This window comes from Neoarius graeffei, chromosome 11, assembly GCF_027579695.1.
Source record: "Neoarius graeffei isolate fNeoGra1 chromosome 11, fNeoGra1.pri, whole genome shotgun sequence".
Classification (NCBI taxonomy): domain Eukaryota; kingdom Metazoa; phylum Chordata; class Actinopteri; order Siluriformes; family Ariidae; genus Neoarius; species Neoarius graeffei.
In genome coordinates this window covers 78820284-78841171 of record NC_083579.1, presented here as the reverse complement: position 1 = coordinate 78841171, position 20888 = coordinate 78820284, and the positions used below count along the sequence as shown (strand labels likewise).

The window sequence follows — 20888 nt, the reverse complement described above, 5'->3', positions numbered from 1 at the left end:
CTAGCCTGGAACCGGTTTTTCTGGCCCCAGAGCCAGTTCTTTGTCAGTGGAAACAGAAAACCCGGTTCCAAACTAAGCACTGGCCCCGAACCAGCCCTGGAACTGCTTTGGTGGAAAAGGGGCAACAGTCACAGATAAAAAGTGGTACTCAGACCACCATTACCAACGCTAGCTATAGAACTAGGTTATTAATAAAATAGCCTACGTGGAGACGTGTTCGAGTTTTTTGTGCTACACTTTGTTTAATGTATCTAATTAAGCCTACAGTTGTAAGTGCTTGAAATTGAAGTGAAATACCGTATTTTCTGGACTATAAGCCGCTACTTTTTTCCTAGGTTTTGAACCATGCGGCTTATACAAAGGTGCGGCTATTCTGTGGATTTTTCTTCCACCGCTAGGGGCGCTCTAACCGGAAGTAGAATCAAAAATAAGATAGACGAAAAATCAATGCAAAGAAGAATTAGCAGATCTTTAGCAGATAGAACACGCACGACAAATTACTAACTGGTAATTATTTTCAAATCCAGCGAAGATGATTAAAGTGACTTGTGGTTTCAAACACAGGAGAAATGAAGGTAAATAAATCCCGGTTATTTTCTCTTGGTTCTGTTCCGTTTTAATCAGCAAAGTTGCTGCCGTGTTAAAAGGCACTGTTCGGAAAGAATCTGTTCAGGTACATACATGTACATTTACAGTACAAAATCGTTCTGTACATGCAGTAAATATCTAATTTTTCAACATAGATATCTGTGGCTTATAGCCCGGTGCGGCTTGTATATCTTTTTTTAAAAATTTTTTTTAAAAATAGAGCGGATGCGGCTTATATACAGGTGCGCTCTATAGTCCAGAAAATACGGTAGCCTATAATTTATGTTCCATGAGTGTAAGCATTACACATGATCAAGATCCCCAGCAAGTTTTTTTTTTCTGAGGAAAACAGATTCAGCATTAAATATCACCTTTTTGTTTGAAAATTAAGTAGGCTTACATGTATGCAAGAGTTAAAATGTAAATGTGCTGTTTTGCTGCATTCTATCTGCAGAGATTCTTTTTTTCTTTTTTTGTTCAACAAAGAGCACTTTAGCAACGGCTCACTGTTACTGACAGGCCTTATTCTTTTAGCAATAATGTCACTTTTTGCTCTTTTTCTTTGTTCTTTATAATGGACAGTATACTAAAGCCTGTACACTGAATGACTTTAAGCTGAAAATTTCAGTGGTGTTCTCGAAGTGTGACTATTCAAATACAGAAATAGTGGCAGAAGTTATTGCCTGTTTTTACAGTTTAAAATAAAATATTCCTTCTGGATAAAGTATCTCTATCTTACTATTAAGAAAAGGAAATGTGCAATGTTTTTCACTGCATTATAATGTACTAGCTAATGTTCGGAGTAGGATTCGGTATTCCGTTTCGGATTCGGACGAATCTTAAGCAGTGGATTCGGTATTCGGCAGAACCTTAAAAATCAGGATTCGGTACATCCCTATTCCTGACACTGCTCTAGATTTCAATACTTTACATTTAATAACGTCGCATCATCCAGACTCAATCTACAGATGTGTTTTGTTTTTTTTTTTCTTGAGAACACACACACACACACACTCTCTTTTGGTACAATTTATCATCATCACCCTTCTCCACCACAAGGTGTTCTACCTGGCTGAGGCCAAGGAAGGTGAGCATAGCCAGAACAGGAGCAGCCAAGGCGAAGACCAGCAGGTGTTTTCTGATCCGGTTCCTCTCTAAACCTGCATGCATGAGGAATGAGACGAGGCCAAAGGCAGCAGGAGCCTGTCGAGCACAGAGATAAAACACTAAAGCAACACAGAGACCTGCATTTCCCTCCAGCAAGAGCAAACCTCACAAATTATATATCCTCTTTGGATTCCAATCGAGACTAAAACATGATTTATAAAAAAAAAGTTTCCAAAGAAAACAGAGAATTTTAAATTATAGCTATAAGGATGAAGGACCAAAAAGTTCTGCTTCTTTTGAAACTTTGTACTTCGCTCCAGTCCACTGGAGTTACTTCCTGGATTCCTCTTTGATTTTATGATGTGGTTTATATGAAGAGTAAAAATGTTCAAAAAAAGTTGAACACTTTCATCTCTCAAACTCAAATCTTTCAAAAAGTGTTGTATTTGTATTTATTTTTTAGACTGTTTATTAGGTTTATAAACACAGCTGTACAGGGATTGAAAACGTCTTCACCTTATGAAGCATGATGGCCACGAACACAATGAGTTGGACGCTCGTCTGTGAGGTAGAAGCTGCTGCTCCAAGGGCAATTCCATCAGCTGACGAGACAAAACACATCGCGTCACGTCACGTCATGTATGATGTATACACGTCCAAGCGAAAGCAGGTTCAAACGAAGCATGGAGGACATGAAGTATATCAATCACAAATATTTTAAGTTCGTTTCTTAGACAAGGATATTTTTTAAGCTTGTTACCTCGTTAACAGTTTCGGCGAGAATCTCCCGCCTTCTTCAGAAACAGTCACCAGATGTCGAGTGGTGACGTGCCTTATCAGCTGATGTTGCGTTACGCAGAGGACGATGAACCGGGACGAGGGAGCGTATGCGCTGTCGCACACCTGGAGCGCCGTCCTGACAGCAGGAGGCGTGAACTACCTGTCAAATTGGGCGGGACGTTCACGCCTCCGTAACGCAACATCAGCTGATAAGGCACGTCACCACTCGACATCTGGTGACCGTTTCTGAAGAAGGCGGGAGATCCTCGCCGAAACTGTTAACGAGGTAACAAGCTTAAAAAATATCCTTGTCTAAGAAACGAACTTAAAATATTTGTAATAGTTAGACATAATGAACAGCCACTACGTACATCAATCACATACCACAAAACACTCTGAAGGATCTGTCCTGACTCCATCTACTCACCTGCAGCATGGACAACCAAACCAAGCGTAGTGGTGATTTTAGAGCTGGCTGCCCTCGCTGCTTCTGGATCTGGGAGGGGGAAAAAACAAACGACTCAATATTTGAAGCTCGTCAAATCAAACTATAGATCTGAGAGTCTGTGTTTGGTCCACCGACCATCACTGCTGTGCAAATGTGAGCTGCCAATCTGGTCCACCAGCAACATGAAGACAAATCCCATCACCAGAGAGACGCCGATGAAGGCATGGAGCTCCTCATGACTGTGCTCATGTTCGTGACTCGGCCTGACCGCCGATTCGGCAGCTTTCTGCTCCGGCGCAGAGACCTCGGCCGGACCGTGAGCGTGGTCTCCTGCTGCAGGAAGAAATACGCAATAAGAAACCGGTCTGATTTCATGTTTTTAAAAAAAAATCCTTTCAGCTTTTGTTTCACTAAGGAAAGAAAATAACTCATAGTAGAGCGGCGGTGACAATTATCGACACCTTAACGATCTTTTGGCCGTTGCAAAAGTAGAAAAGACTTTCGTTATGTAAACTGTGCCTGAATAATTACTCAAACTTCCACTGGGGTGCGTGCGTGCGTGAGAGAGAGAGATTCCGGATTACTTAGCGCATCAGATCACTTGACACCGTTCCACAATTATCAACATCTAGATGATTATTTATGAAAAAAAAATAATATTTTTTATATATAATGTGGTATTAAGTTAAAACAGTTCCATAGACTTATATTTAATACAAAATATCTTCTATATAAATATATGGATGTCGGCGTTTTACGTAAACGAGGAAGTAATTCTAATGTTTGTCAATTAATGAACTGATAATGTTTAACCTGCGTCAGAAAAACTCTCCGTTCCACTTTAAGTATTTTCGTAGATCGCATTTTGTTAATCATTTGCTGTTGTTTGTATTAATTTCTAGTTTTGTCGTTTACCAATAAATGTCAACAGCATGGATACAAGTATAACATTTTCAAAAACCTGAAAAGTCTGACGAGGTCAGACGTGCATGGCGCAGCCACGCGGCGGGTTACAAAGGGAAGTGAGCCTAGCCTGGGCCCGCCCATCCTAAGTGTGACGCAACACGGGGGGCTGTTGCGAGCTTAGTCTGGCAAGGCAAGCTATCTCCAGCTCTTCCAAGCTCCCGAAAAATCGGGAGCCAATCAACTTTGAGCATCTCCAACGGCCCTGGGTAGAGGCGTGTTCAAGGCAGTGACGTAGTAGAACTGCGACCGGAAGCCATAGATTGTTTACAGAATCATGCTGTATTGAAAGCATTCAACGGGAAGTTCTCATTGAAAACGGAGCAAAGAGCAGCCCTGGAGGTATTTATTGAAAGGAAGGACGTTTTCGCCTTGCTCCCGACCGGCTTCAGTAAGAGTTTAATCTACCAGTTAGCCCCGCTGGTAGCCAAATCAATGGGGCTGAGTGAGAATCCTATCGTCGCGTCACATACGTCAGAGGAAAGAGTGATGTGATTGGTTTAAGCTTCGTCACAGCCTTTTCTGGCTTCGACCAGTAGCAAACTGAAGCATTTCAGGGAGGCGGGTCAACCACGCGCTTTGGGAAACGGTTGGGCTGAATATCTATGCCAGATCAAATGCTCGCAGAGCTTTGAAGTCATGTTAGCCAGACTAAGCTGAGCCCACCTTAGGGCTCGAAAAAAATTTTAAATTACAAGTTAAAATGGTCGTCTCTCATGCAAACATTTATAATATTAATAGTTATATGATTTGCATATTCACATCAAATGTTTAATACATTATCAATTAATCTGAAATAATATTTCAAGTACAAGGCTTGATATTTCAAAAACATCGAGCAACTACTAAACCATTTTTAAACCATTTGTACAAAATCTTGGGGTAACGTTTGACGGTGGGCTTAAATTTGATAAACAGATTAGTTCTGTTGTTAGAACGAGCTTTTTTCAACTTCATCTCTTGGCCAAAGCGAAGCCGTTTCTCAGTCGGCAGGATCTTGAGAAGGCAATTCCTATTGTAATGCCCTGTATGTTGGCCTCAGCCAGTCTTCAATTTTACGTCTTCAACTTGTTAAAAATCGGGCCGCAGCGTTCTGTACAAGCACGTCTAGACGTGAACACATTACTCCTGTGTTGTCGTCACTCCACTGGCTTCCAGTCCGTTTTAGAATTGATTTTAAACTTCTGTTGTTTGTTTTTAATGCCATCAGTGGCCTGGCTCCCTCTTACTTGTCTGAGATTTTAACTATTCGTGATCATGGTAGGGCCCTGCGTTCTTCGGGTCAGCTTCTGTTAGAAGTTCCAAAGTCGAGATATAAACAGTGGGGTGATCGTTCTTTTGCTGTTGCTGCTCCCAGACTGTGGAACAATCTGCCCCCCGACATTGGCACCACTATTGATCCCGGCCTTTTTAAATCAAAGTTGAAGACCCACTTTTTTAGATTGGCGTACAATCCTGACTAGGGGAGTCTTGTTTTTGAGGGGTGCTTCGTTTCGTCCGTTTTATTTCATGTACTTCTGAAAGGCTTTTGGTCATCTGCAGCACGGTGGCATCTTCCGCAGTTAAAACCTGTGTTTTTATGTGTTTTGGTGTTCTGTTTTATGGCTTTGATGTAAAGCACTTTGGGGACCTTTTGGTTATTGTAAAGGGCTATATAAATAAAATTTGATTGATTGATTGATTGATACTAATTTAAAAGTTGAAACAACCATTTTTAATATGCTTTTGCTGTGATACCTTTTTTACAATTTAAAGCACAGCTCGAGCTAAAATAAGGGGCCACATGTCTTGATGTCCTCAGAAACATCTGGATTTTAGCAAATAAGATTCAGCTTTTTCCATATGCAAAAATATCTATATTTTATAATCCATTACTGACTCCAAATGAGTTTTCAACCCAACAACCACATTAGAAAAGATGATAAAAAAGCTAACAAACTTATTTCAAGACCTACCTTACTTTTATTTAATAATGGAAAGGTAATCAAATGTTAAAAAAAATATATAAAAATATATAAATATAAAAAAAAAATAAAATAAATAATTTCAACTCTAGAAGAAAGCACACTGCATTTGCACATCACAATATCAGATGACAATTTAAAATCACCAATAAATGTTTTGAATTCACTTATTACTACATAGAACAAAAATCAGAAAAGTGATTCGTCTCATCGGCGTGACTTTTAAGTCCCTTCTTCCCGCTGGAGCCGTACTTGATAGTCTTTGAACAGCGGTCACAATACGCAACTCCCGGGACGTCCGGTTTTCTCAGCCATATTCCCAATTTGTCACCGTTTTTGTCACACTCGCTTAACCATTCCCATCTCCATTTATTTCTAGACGTCTTTTCTAATTCTTTTGTATTGGAGCCTTCCGATAAAAACTTCATTTTGATATATTTTGATCAGCAACCAGAGGCAAAGCACGTGGATCTGTCGCAAGGGAGGGAAGCGAAACAAGGCTTATTATAAAAGCTGAAGTTTCATTGGACGGCAGTTAACAGTGAGCCAATCAAAAGCGCTGTTCTAACTTGCACCAAAAGAAACGGCGACTCATGGGAATAGCTGTGTTGATTGGGTCGAACAACGTGCTACGTGCATGAAACATGAGATCACACATGTATAACACCGTGAAACAACGGGCTAGCCAGGACCGCTCGTCGGTGAGCGGCGTATAAATTGAAGGAGGTTTGTGACAAAGACGAGATGAAAAGATTTATCTCGTGCAGAGACTGTACCGCGGTAACCCGGTAATACGCTGAGAGTGAGACAGTGAGAGGGCCACCCCTACACCCCACCCCCCCGAAAATCTCAACGGATTTACACGATTTGGAAAAATGACTTTTTCAGAACCGAAAAAAACCTTGCACCCAGGCAACAGACCTTGTAACCACATGGAAATCCAGGTCAACGGCCGCATCTCATTCCTCAAACCAAAATATAAAATGTCTCCTCACTCATTATCTGTAGCCGCTTTATCCTGTTCTACAGGGTCGCAGGCGAGCTGGAGTCTATCCCAGCTGACTACGGGCGAAAGGCGGGGTACACCCTGGACAAGTCGCCAGGTCATCACAGGGCTGACACATAGACACAGACAACCATTCACATTCACATTTATAAAATTATTATAAATCACAGCACTTTTTTTTTTTTTTTAAAGTACTTCATCTACTTCAACAATGTTACACAAAGATCGATCCATAACAGTTGTAAATGTCGCTTAATTCCACAGGGTGTCGATAATGGTGGACACCGGTGAAAGTGATCACTATTATCGACACCTTACGTGATTCTCAAATGCGCGTTTAGATACAAAATGGCGGCTGTCAAATGAAAAAGAAACAAAGTAGGTTTCGCCGCGGAGATCATGAAATATCGGTGAATTTGATCAGTAAAAACATGTCCATGAGCTTTACACCATGCTTACCTGCGATGATGACGTCCGGGTTTTCCGGAAAAATTGCCGATCATGCTTTAAAAAAAAAATAAAAAATCCATCTCAGCTGTGTCATCCGACGACAAGCTCAAAGGGTGAGGGGGCGGGTCTTCCGGCTGATTGATTAACCAATAACTATTGGAACTGAAACTCACCTTTGTAAGATTATTTTTTATTGGTGTCGATAATTATGGACGGTTTATAATTGTAGCCGCCACTGTAGTTCATGAACAACATGCAAGTCAAGTTGAATGAAGCAGCTTTTTCTTCTTGAATGTTTAAACAAACTGGTCTCACGGTTGTCAAACTGCAACAGTTAGTGATGGTTAGAGGATTGTAACGGATTATCAATCAGGTGGTTAATATGTCGGATGGAAATATCTAGAACTATCGGGTTGCCAAGAAGGCCATGTTTGTCTGAGCGGACACTTTCCTTCACCATCAAACTGCCAATCGCATTTGTACAAAATCGGACAGGTTTCCTGCTGCCCGATTCATTACTTCCTCGACCATTTTGTGATCACTTTCCCCTTTTTCCGAAATGGATATAATTCTCAATATCTAGTCTTTCCCCCCCCCCATAACATTTTCAGGGCTGTTATAGGAAGGAAAGGAAAAAAAATTGAGAGGAAAAAAAAATGCTAAACAAACATCTCCGTACAGAACGCTTTACCCCATCTACAATTATACAAGTCAGCAAACGAAGAATATACATTTGTGAGAAGTGATGAAACAGAAGGAACTCTGTCCTATACAATGAATATTATTATACATACAGGTTTTATAAAGACGTTCTACATTGATCAACCCATAACTGGAACTTATTAGTGCACAAAGAAAGATAAGATCCGATCACGAACCCTTCTCCCAACGTTAACTCTTCCAGACGTTCATACAATTTGTCCAAGTCTTTCCTCAGTGATCAGACCAGATTGGTGTCGATACCTCACACTGATCTCTGTCCTCAGACTGCCCAACGCTCCAATCAGCCGTTCTGATCAGGGCAGTTTTGACGGGGTGAGAAGGGAGCTGTGGCGCTTTATCCTGATGATATTTTGACCAAAGCACGTCTCATGCCCCTTTTCCACCAAAGCAGTTCCAGGGCTGGTTCGGGGCCAGCGCTTAGTTTGGAACCGGGTTTTCTGTTTCTACTGACAAAGAACTGGCTCTGGGGCCAGAAAAAACGGTTCCAGGCTAGCACCAACTCTCTGCTGGGCCAGAGGAAAGAACCGCTTACGTCAGCGGGGGGGCGGAGTTGTTAAGACCAACAACAATAAGACCGCAAAAGGTCGCCATTTTTAAGAGACGAGAAGCAGCAGCTGTACAAACGCGAAGTCATCCATTATTATTATTGTTGTTGCTGCTGCTTCTTCCGTGTTGTTTTTGCTTCGATATTCGAGCCAAGGTTTATGCAAACGTAGCGACGTAACTGACGTATACAGCGATGTAATGACGTGGCTCCACTTAGCACCGTGAGCTATGGAAAAGCAAACTGGTTCTCAGCTGGCTCGCAAGTTGAACGAGTTGTGAACCAGCACCGGCCCCGAACCAGCCCTGGAACTGATTTGATGGAAAAGGGGTAACAGACATTTCAGTAAGACCTCAGGGAACGGTGTAATCTTGTGGAAAAGGGGTATGATATATGACCTTTAAAACGAGTGCGATTAAAAACCTACGATTTTCCTTGCAACCATGAACAACTTTCAGGGCTGCAGTAAGAATCATCATCTGACCAATCAGAATTGAGCGTCCATCGTCACTGTGGTTGAACAGATATTAATTGGATACTGACATCCTTTTAATGACCCGTTACCCAGGTAGGGTTGGTTTGGGACCAAAATTTTGAGTTCAGTAAGGTGCCTGGCATGGTAGAATGGTAATGGTACTCACTCAGGACCAATTCAGTCTGTAAGTAAGTAAATATATTTCATACAAACATCAATATGAGTCGCGTGATGAATCAAGATAGGAAAACGTCATGACTTATGAGACCCGATCAGGAAGCGAACATGGGGGTCTGTGTCACTTTTACAGTAAAACGCCGGCTAACCTGGAGTTTTCGTGCTCGTTGTCATTGGCTGTCCATCGCTAGTGATGATGACTGCTTCATTATTATGCGCAGACACGCAGATAGGCCGTGAAGACTGCACCAGAGTCGTCCGCAATGGTGGCACGAACAGCCTGGCTGAGCTGCCATGAAATATCTGGCTCACATTTACTCAATCACCACAGGGCTTTCTTATTCTCCTCTTCTGACAAAGCACCTTGCACAGTAAGGTAAGACAAGTGATGTCATGCCCCCATTGCGTTGTCTCTCTGGACCTCCAGACCTGATGCCGAGTGGTGCACAAAAGTGCCACAGACCTGATGGGTATAGCAGTTGCCCTGCAGTGACAACTGACTTGTCGAGTGATGCCGTCCATTGGCCATTTGAGTGGCTCTTCCACATGCCATCTGGTGGTGTGCCATTGACCCTGTTGGGTTCATCAACCACACTGCACTGAAAAGCACCCTGCTGCCAGCGCCTTATTGGCAATGTACTATTTAACCCATAGCTGGAACCCAGGCAGGTGCTACCACTCCGGATCAGAGCAGACCTGGGCACAATGGTGATTAAGGGGTAACTCCACTTTCCCCAATACTCAAGTCGTCCCAGACCTGAGACTCCCCACCGATTGCAGTTTCAAGTCACACCCAGGACTAGAGTTTTCATACGAACACGAGGCCAGCAGGGTTTACAAAAGTCTCCGCTTTAGGGGCTTAGTTATGGACGAAGTCTTGGTGCTCTTTTTCTTTTGCTTGGGTGGCACGGTGGTGTAGTGGTTCGCACTGTCGCCTCACAGCAAGAAGGTTCTGGGTTCGAGCCCAGCAGCTGGCGAGGGCCTTTCTGTGCGGAGTTTGCATGTTCTCCCCATGTCCGCGTGGGTTTCCTCCGGGTGCTTTGGTTTCCCCCACAGTCCAAAGACATGCAGGTTAGGTTAACGTGGGGGCGGCCTTGGGCTGAAGTGCCCTTAAGCAAGGCACCGAACCCCCAACTGCTCCCTGGGTGCTGTAGCATATCTACCCACTGCTCTGGGTAGAAGTGTGTGTGCTCATTGCTCACTTGTGTGTTCACGGCTTCAGATGGGTTAAATGCAGAGGAGGAATTTCACAGTGTGCTCAAGTCTGTGCTTGAGTGTACGTGTAACAAATAAAGGCTTCTTGGCTTCTTTAAAAGTTGAAACTGGATTTTTTGGGGGGATGCCATACTCTTTAGACAAATTTGTTGCTTTCTTGCAATGCTTTAGATGGTCCAGGATACGAGGTTTGTCTTTGATGGCGTCATGTCCGCCCAGCTTGAACTGCTACTCATGTACTGTTCACATGCACAGCGCCATTAGGGCTGATAACCATGCACCTGTTCTGGATTAGAGCGCAATCACAGCATGCGCTTATAACAACTCTCACCACACACAGACTTTGTGAAGTACAGTGCCTTGAAAAAGTATTCATACCCCTTGAACTTTTTCACATTTTTCCACGTTACAACCACAAACTTAAAAGTTTTTTATTGAGATTGTGTGATAGACCAACACAGAGTAGCACATAATTGTGAAGTGAAACGAAAATGATAAATGGTCTTCAAATTTTTAAACAAATAAAAACCTGAAAAATGTGATGTGCATTAGTATTCAGCCCCCCTGCGTCAATACTTTGTAGAGCCACCTTTTGCTGCAATTACAGCTGCAAGTCTTTTGTGGTATGTCTCTACCAGCTTTGCACATCTAGACACTGACATTTTTGCCCATTCTTCTTTGCAAAATAGCTCAAACTCAGCCAGATTGGATGGAGAGCGTCTGTGAACAGCAATTTTCAAGTCTTGCCACAGATGCTCAATGGGATTTAGGTCTGGACTTTGACTGGGCCGTTCTAACACATGAATATTCTTTGATCTAAACCATTCCATTGTAGCTCTGGCTGTATGTTTAGGGTCATTGTCTTGCTGGAAGGTGAATCTCCTTCCCAGTCTCAAGTCTTTTGCAGCCTCCAACAGGTTTTCTTCCAGGATTGCCCTGTATTTAGCTCCATCCATCTTCCCATCAACTCTGACCAGCTTCCCTGTCCCTGCTGAAGAAAAGCATCCCCATAGCATGAGTGTACGACCACCATGTTTCACAGTGGGGATGGTGTGTGCAGGGTGATGAGCAGTGTTAGTTTTCCGCCACACACAGCGCTTTGCATTTAGGCCAAAATGTTCAACATTGGTCTCATCTGACCAAAGCACCTTCTTCCACATGTTTGCTGTGTCCCCTACATGGCTTCTTATGCCTGTCTTTCAACAATGGCTTTATCTTGCCACTCTTCCAAAAAGGCCAGATTTGTGGAGTGTACGACTTATAGCTGTCCTGTGCACAGATTCTCCCACCTGAGCTGTGGATTTCTGCAGCTCCTCCAGAGTGATCATGGGCCTCTTGGCTGCTTCTCTGACCAGTGCTCTCCTTGCTCGCTCTGTCAGTTTAGGTGGACGGCCATGTCTTGGTAGGTTTGCAGTTGTGCCATACTTTTTCCATTTTTGAATGATGGATTGAACAGTGCTTCTTGGGATATTTTTTTATAACCTAACCCTGCTTTAAACTTCTCCAGAACTTTATCCCTGACCTGTCTGGTGAGTTCTTTGGTCTTCATGATGCTGTTTGTTCTTCAGTGTTCTCTAACAAACCACTGAGGCCTTCACAGAACAAGTGTATTTATGCTGAGAGTAAATTACACACAGTGGGACTCTATTAACTAATTAGACGACTTCTGAAGGCAATTGATTGCACTGGATTGTATTTAGAGGCATCAGAGTACAGGGGGCTGAATACTAATGCACACCAGTGTTGGGCACGTTACTTTCAAAAAGTAATTAGTTATAGTTACTTTTCCCAAAAAGTAACTGAGTTAGTAACGGAGTTACTTTGTCATAAAAGTAACTAATTACCAGGGAAAGTAATTATTCCGTTACATTTTGTCCCCCCCCCCCAAAAAAAAAATCAAATTCAATTAGTGTAATCATAATAAAAGTGAATGTTAAATGTGTTTAATGACTGAAATGGACACTTAACAGAACCAGTTAGTAACATTATCTACACTATATTAATATTTTTGTGGGACAATGTGAGATAAGACATCTATCAAATGTAATATATTTTTGCAGTTATTAAAATTATGTTACTAATTACTGGCCACTGACGAGGACAAACGCTTTGTTCCTCGACATAATGTGCATTGCACGTAAACACTCTTGCCTTTTATTTCAAGTAATGAAAAGTACTGGCTGTATTTCGAATGTGAAAGCGCAGTGCTGGGCTGACCGCTCGCCATCGCTGGCTCTTCCGATTCAAAGAGCGCGCAGTAGTGCAGTAGGCGTGGCCTACCTACATATGTTGTCCAAATCTACTCTGATTGGCTTACTGTGCCGTTGTCTCGTGTCTCCCCGCCCCACACTAAAGCAGAGTAAAGAAAGGCTGAACGAGCAGCGTGCCAGATGAGAACAGCTTTAATAAAGTAACGCATAGTATTTTATTGTAAGTAACGGGAACGGCGTTATAACGATGTAAAAAGTAATTAGTTAGATTACTCGTTACTAAAAAAAGTAACGCCGTTAGTAACGCCGTTTATTCTAACGCCGTTATTCCCATCACTGATGCACACCACATTTTTCAGATTTTTATTTGTTTAAAATTTTGAAGACCATTTATCATTTTCATTTCACTTCACAACTATGTGCTACTCTGTGTTGGTCTATCACATAAAATCTCAATAAAAAACTTTTAAGTTCGTGGTTGTACGGTGGAAAAATGTGAAAAAGTTCAAGGGGTATGAATACTTTTGCAAGGCACTGTAGCTCGTGTCTCGTGCTATCAAGCCTTCGGTAGCACTGTATTGATTTTCTGGTTTCTGACTGTTTTGCATTTTGCCCTTTGATACCCTGTCCGTGCCTTGCTCGACCATTTCCTGTTTCTCGACTCTGATTTGGATCAGTTTACAGGTGTTTGTAAATTAAACTCTTCCAGCGATTCCGGCTGTCTATCGTCTGCCTTTTCCGACAGACGGAGCATCTCAGTGCAACTCGCTTGCAGAATAAAGTCCTTTTAAAGGATTTTTTTTTTAAGTCAGTGATTGCCGTTCTTGATAAACATTAGTGATTGACACCGAAGCTTTGTTTTATGGCGTTAACACGTATTGTGAACTTGACTACGGACTTTATTACTTCCTGTTTGCCTTTGGTGGGAAGGAGAGCACATGGCTCAGTGATGGTTTTGGTGAAGACTCCGACTCACTGTCATTAAAAGCAGGGGACGCAAACTTGGCTCGTTATATGTGAAAGTTTGTCGGAACAGAGTTCTTTATAGCAGCAGGGTTGCAGCGCGTCACCATATCTCGCTCAGAGAGCCTTGTTTCCTGACAATATGATGTCACTAGTTCTTTCAGCAGTTGCTCAATCCACAGCAACTTCCCAAACGTAGCTAAATAACTCAAGGCAGTGTGGCAGGTCAATGGTCACGGAGTGTGAGAGAGATCTTCCACCGTTAGCGTTCGACTTGCATCACGCCCACGAGCTGCCGGCTTCGGCTTAAAGGGCAGGTGAAAGAGTCTCAGTATAGTACAGTGATAAAAGCAGCAATGCTCACTACTGATATTTGTGAAATGATACTGTACCGTTTCAAATGTCAAATATATTGATTACGCTAACTTGCCGGCAAACGGAGCAACCCGATACCCAGGTTTGCAAAACATCACAGACGTGACTACGGCGTGCTTAAAACAACCCCACGACACCTGTGCTGTTCCTCTGCAACATCAGTGCTGCGTCAACATAAACGGACTGGATCAGATTTAAAAACATGTAAAATAAGATTTGACATTTGATCAAATCAGCGTTTCGGGTCAGGATCAGCCCTTAAACATGCCAGCGTGGAATCAGATCAGTGAATGAACCGGAGCACTGATCCACCACCTGAGGTGATGGGGCAATTATTTTGTTTTGCTTTTATTTGGGCTGACAGTCACAGAGACTCAGATTGCTGGCGCGCCCGCGTCTATTTCAAATAACGAACGGATTGTCGAGAGGGGCAGGGGCCAATATGGACGCGAGCATTTTATACCCTATTTGGAACGTTTCGTGGCGTATTACTTGACTTCATGGTCTCAATATCGAAAATCTTGCACAAATATGCAACTTCCAACATAATTATCTGGATATTCAACAGATTTCAGCATCGGATGAATTTGTTTTGACCGTCGCCATATTGAATATACACATCAGACCCGTTCGTGTATTTACGCCGCCCCGTTTGTAGCGTCCCAAGCGAGTAAAACCTGATCCAAGTCTTTCGCTAGGTGGCGTCTTACGGTCTATGTACGAATATTCGAAAGAGACAAGAAAACATGGATAAGAAAAAAAAAAGAAAAATACATCTATTTTGTCATTCTTCGGCAGAAAGAGAGTACATTCACCTGAAAAAACTGATACCCCTGATACCCAAGGTAGTCAGTCATACTAGATTTACAACTACTATTACTATAACATCAACCACTACTACCACTAGTGACTACTACTACTATAGACCTACACCAAACTGAAAACAAGTTAATCAAATAAATTAATGAAATTAGAAGTAGAGATGATTAGAGACGAGCAGAATTAGACCGTCACAGCATGCAAAAAACAAACCCATTCTTGTGCTATAATTTACAAAGAGGAGATAATATAGATGGGATATATAGTGGCCTGTGGTTGAATTCCAAAATATTGCCACTGATTAAACAATATCTCAATATATTTGGTTGAAGCACTGATTTTTGTCATCTACATTGCTTCATATGGCTTCTAGTACCAAAAAAAAAAAAAACAGAATTGAGAAGAAAAAACCAGCCCCTGGGCTGCCCCAGCTGTTCATTGGGCTCACTTCGCTCACTAGGTTCACTTCAACTGAAGGATAATCACTGGGCCCCCCCATTGTAGAAATGGGCCCCTGTTTTTCCCCCAGGAGGGGCCCTGTGGGCCCCTTGACCTGCAAAACAATCCGAGTCTCTGCAGTCAGAGTTTTGGACTCAAACGTGCAGAAGGAGTGTATGTCAGGAATTTATCGGCTGTCTTCTGACTGACAAAAGAAAGTCTGTATAACTGGTTCTGTCATTATATCGGCTTACGAACGTCAAAACCTTAATATGGGGTTTGAAGTGAGTGAGTGAGAGAGAGAGAGAGAGACTCACCTTCCATCACCTCCTCATATAGTGCATGGACTCCCTCGGGAATAATGACAGCCAGCGCAGTACCACATAACAGTCCTGCTCCCAACACCGTCACCAGCTTCAACTTTTCCTGAAGGTGAAAGAGGACAAGAACTAAGATTCGAATACAGAACCAACTTCATCTCTCATTTACTCAGAATAACAGCAGTTTAATTGAGATTGAAGGTACGGTTAGTGTCACGGATAGAATATGATCAGACAGTTCAGTGTTCCAGCCAGTTCATTTCACCAGGGTGCCACGCCCTGCCCTCAAGAACATGCACCCTGCCCTCAAATACCAGTGCAACACCTATATTTCAATACGCCCTACTCATAATTCTCCAGAATTTTGCAAGCACCCAGCACATACCATCCACCACAGAAAGAAAGTGTGCCCTAACGAGTGTTAGACAGTCACGTTGACCAATCACAGTACACTATTAGCACGGTCACAGTCACGCTCGGTCAACTATTTTGTCTTACTACAATTAACGAATCAGTGCAGCAATATATGTGTTTGAAAAGCACCGATGCCTACAAATACATGAAAGAAAAAAAAAACAATTGGGAAAAGCAGAACAGAAGCAGATGGAGAAGTTGAGGACTGTCGATCCAGAGAAAATCTAGTCGCTAACATTAACGTTAGATGAGAGCTAATCTAATATTAAAGCTATACTGCCTTTCAGATTTTTCAAGTGTCGGTCATAAAAAGAATTTTCCCCGACACTATTTTTGTTTAGTGATCGATAGCTACTGAATTCAAATCACAGACTTCCAATTTTATAAGTTTTTTTTTTTTTTTTAAATAGAACAATTAATGAATTTATCTCCACGTGGCCCTAAATTCTCCGCTATTTTTTCCTGCTTCACCATGACCCAATTCAAGATACTACATCATGAATCACGTGGTGGGCTTTCCCCGTTCACGCAAGGCATTGTGGGATACAAATTTGAAACAGGAGAGAAAAATGGAGGACGTGAGTGTGCGAATGAAACCTGAAAGAGCGACTACAGTAATGGAAAGAAAGTGAGAAGAAAAGACGTTATGTTCTATACGAAGGAAAGGAAACGCAGGACCAAACTAATAAATATGGGCGCTCAGCGAGCACCTCGGTGTGATCAGCTGTTCGTTTAGCGACAGAATGATGGAACTGTCAGTGCACGCTCAAAGGGAAACCTGTAGATGGCAGTAATGCGACACTGTGGATGCCAGCTGCCGTAAAACCCAAAAGAAGAAGGTAAACCTGCGCATGCGCACACGGACTTCCTCTGTCTGCTCGACTGCGCAAAGCGAGCGATTTCATGCACATTATTTGCTTTAATCGCCTCAAATTAAATAACTTCCCAGCCACAGAATGGCCTGATATTTTGTGAAATATTACAGTAATAAACATATCACAATCACCACATTTCAGACGGAACTAAATTTCACCGATTTTATGAAATCGAAAGGCCGTCGAGCTTTATTATCCCAGACTAACACTGATGAATTAATGCTATGAGTATTATTTCTATTATTAACTCATGTTAGACCTAGTCGAGGCTAATTGGACTGCAACCATTTCATTTTAAATAAGCCTAATTGTTTAAAAAAAAAAAAACCCACAGGAACAACGAGAGGGTTTAATCTTTTTGTTTCAGGAATTTTTTCTGATACATTTGCAATAATTTTCACCACTGACTTTTTGTGCCTGATTAATACCGTAATATTTTAAATCAGGATCTCCCACTTAAAATATCAAACTGGAACACAGGGATGAGAATGGGACATTTAAAAAAAAAAAAACTCTGAAATGTCTGCCAAGGGCAGACATAATGCATGCAAAGCGTGCATGGGGGGGTTTCAAAGGGAGGTGCGCCTTATTTATTTATATATCGTGAGCGATAATGGAGGTAACCGTAACCCGTAACGATATATTAGATTCCTCCTGACTCTATCTTTGACAATTTAAGTAAAACGTACCTTTGTGCTTTTTTGTTTATGTGCTCCTGGATGTTTCTAGCTCCTCCGTTTCCATAATTGATCACATCTGAGCACAGAATACACAGAACCTTTCCCGGCACGTCCACTTTTCGGATATGTTCCGTCAGGCACGTCGTCACAGTTTGTGTCCCTATCTGCACGGTAACGCTACTATCGAGCCATGCCCATCGGAAACAGTTCTTTATCCCGTTCGATTTATCGATTTCCCTGGCACGATCCTCATTTTTGCGGTCCAAAACTTTCGCCATATTGGCGAAGTAACTTTGAAAACTAACCAAAATAACTAGAACTTAAGAAGTGATCAAAACCGTGTACGTATAGCTTGTTTCTCCGTGAATTGTAGAAGTGAGATGAAACTAGCGCCAAAACGTTGCTGGAAATCGTCGTGAGTTGTCGTTAGCATAAATATTGAAGAAAGCAATGACGATTTCCGTTATCACAGCTGCAACTAATTTTGTGATGAGCGTTGCCGAAAGATGCTGGCGGGCGGTCGGTCCTGCCTGCTTGTGCCACCACAAGCCTCGCGCCGACCCCTACCCCAAAAAAATTCTCAACGGATTTACACGTTTCACAAAAATGACATTTTCAGCGGGAAAAACTCAGAATTCCACAGATCCGCGGAAAATTCTCATCTCTGGGAACAAGCCGAAAGTTTTTTTTTATTTTTTAAAATTTTGGCTGTAGTTTTTATTTTTGTTGGGAGGGAGGGAGGGAAGGAAGGAAGAAACTGATTAAGGAATAAGCACAAAGAAAAGATGAAAGAAAAAAGTGAGAGAGAGAGAGAAAGAGCCTGAAAAAAACAAACAATTAATTCACTTCCAAAACAGATGTTTGGAACACTTATTTAAAAAAAAAAAAAAAAAAAAACACTTTATTGAAAATGTACAAAATCAATATGAAATCATGTTCCTATTAAATAGAGGGAAGAACAGAAATCATCAAAGGGAACAATCTGATAATCTACTGTAAACCATTCATCATACAAAACTGTAAATAAATTATGGAGGAAATACTGGAGTTAAAGATGTCCAGGGATAGAAAGAAAAAAAAAGGAAAACAAGCAAGAAAACTAATCTCTCTCACACACACACACTCATCCATCCGGGGGAAACAGTTTTCTCTCTGTGATCTAATTCAGTGGGAAAATGATTTAAATTATCAGACCATCTTTCTGCTTTGGTTCCTTTTGCAAATTTTAATGATCTTAAGTCTAATTTTAATTTCTTCAAGAAAGAAGCTGATTTGAGGATTTGATTCTTGTGTATTTAAAACAAACAAACAAAAAAAAAACCCTTAGCCAGACAGAATGATATCGCGCGAGTCGAGAGTTCCTCGTGTTTGTTGTGGAAGAGCATATCAAATCTTTTATGAAACATTTGTTTTGAAAACATTCAGCAGGGACTCAATCAATAAACATTCAGAGCGGCGGCTACAGTCAACAGTCCATAATTATCGACACCTTTTCAGATTTACAAAAAAACCCCAAAATTTGACAAAAGGTGAGTTTCAGTTCCAACAGTTATTATCAGCCAGAAGACCCGCCCCTCCCCCCTAGCCCTTTGATCTTGTCATCTGATGACGCAGCTCGTTACTTGCACGGTGGTGTAGTGGTTAGCGCTGTCGCCTCACAGCAAGAAGGTCCGGGTTCGAGCCCCGTGGCCGGCGAGGGCCTTTCTGTGTGGAGTTTGCATGTTCTCCCCGTGTCTGCGTGGGTTTCCTCCGGGTGCTCCGGTTTCCCCCACAATCCAAAGACATGCAGGTTAAGTTAACTGGTGACTCTAAATTGAGCGTAGGTGTGAGTGTGAATGGTTGTCTGTGTCTATGTATCAGCCCTGTGATGACCTGGCAACTTGTCCAGGGTGAACCCCGCCTTTCACCCGTAGTCAGCTGGGATAGGCTCCAGCTTGCCTGCGACCCTGTAGAACAGGATAAAGCGGCTAGAGATAATGAGATGAGATATTTTTACTAAAAAGTCTATGGAAAAATTTTAAACAAACACTGTTTTGTTAATTTAATGCTACATACTGATTATTTTTAAATAAATAATCTGGGTGTCAATAATTGTGGAATGGTGTCACGTGACCTGATAGCCTCAGTAATCAGGAATCAACTCTTTTTTTTTTTTTTTCCCCCCCAGTGGAAGTTTGAGTCATTATTCAGCCACGGTTTACGTATTGAAAGTCTTTTCTACTTTTGATCGGCCAAAAGATCATTAAGGTGTCGATATTGAATCTCTCTTATCTTTCTGTTTGGCGTGCTGGTTCAACAACCTGTCTTTTAAAAACAAGAATTCCCTTTTTCAAATAGTTAAGTGGTCTGGCAGGCTGACTGGAGAGCCACAACTTAGTCCTGAGACCCTGTACACCAGACAGTTGCAGAGGATAGCTGGTTCCATCTTGGAAGATCGCTCTCACCCACTGTATAAGGAATTTCAGCTCCTTCCATCTGGTTACAGATACAACCTACCTGTCTGCAAGACAAAGCGTTTCAGAGGAAGTTTTGTCCCCTCTGCTATTAGAGAGATTAATAATATAACTTCTAAACAGGCTGTAATAGCACAATTTGTTTTATAATTAATTTTTAATTTGCTAATATAGTTAAGGATCTTATCAGTCTCATTTTATTACATATTCATCAATCTATCATGGCTGGTATATTGCTTTTTTTTTTTTTTTACACAATGTGACACTGTCACTCTAGGACAGTGATTCCCAACCAGTGTGCCGTGAGAGATCATCAGGTGGACCGTGGGAAATTATCCAATTTCATTTAATTGTTCCGAAAATTATTATTTATTTAATGCAAATCATTTGTATTTGTTCATCTATGCCAGCAATGTATAGTGACGGGCAGAACAATTAAATACTCTTCCACTTGATGACAGCAGGTAGCTAATTAACCTGTGTATCTACCTGTTGCCATTCAAACAATAGAATTAGTAATGCTTCAGGTGTGACGGCAGTGATAGCGATGGATAAATATTTGAAAAGAAAAAGTACACAATCCAAACTAGCCTGGGCCCGCCCATCCTAAGTGTGACGCAACACAAGGGCCTGTTGCTAACTTAGTCCAGCAAGGCAAGCTATCTCCAGCTCTTCCAAGCTCCCGAAAAATCGGGAGCCAATCAACTTTGAGCATCTCCAACGGCCCTGGGTAGAGGCGTGTTCAAGGCAGTGACGTAGTAGAACTGCGACCGGAAGCCATAGATTGTTTACAGAATCTATGCCGGAAGCGCTTCATTCACTAGAAACATTACGAACATGGAGCAGCGGCAAGCCTTTGACACAGCGGTAGATGCTGTATTGAAAGCATTCAACGGGAAGT

The 20888-nt window shown here is 41.9% G+C and overlaps 1 protein-coding gene across 2 annotated transcripts in view; it reads right to left on the bottom strand.

Annotated features, from left to right (window-relative positions):
- The window catches only part of slc39a9 (solute carrier family 39 member 9), a 38414-nt gene that overhangs the window by 14769 nt on the left and 2757 nt on the right, over positions 1–20888 (bottom strand). The window contains exons 2-6 of one of the 2 annotated variants that reach the window (XM_060934736.1): positions 15563–15671; positions 3059–3256; positions 2903–2971; positions 2212–2297; positions 1657–1791 (exon numbers count right to left, since the gene is read on the bottom strand). In XM_060934736.1, the coding sequence (XP_060790719.1) occupies positions 1657–1791; positions 2212–2297; positions 2903–2971; positions 3059–3256; positions 15563–15671 (597 nt within the window). The remainder of the gene's footprint in view (positions 1–1656; positions 1792–2211; positions 2298–2902; positions 2972–3058; positions 3257–15562; positions 15672–20888) is intronic. The other variant, XM_060934737.1, reaches the window with a different exon arrangement.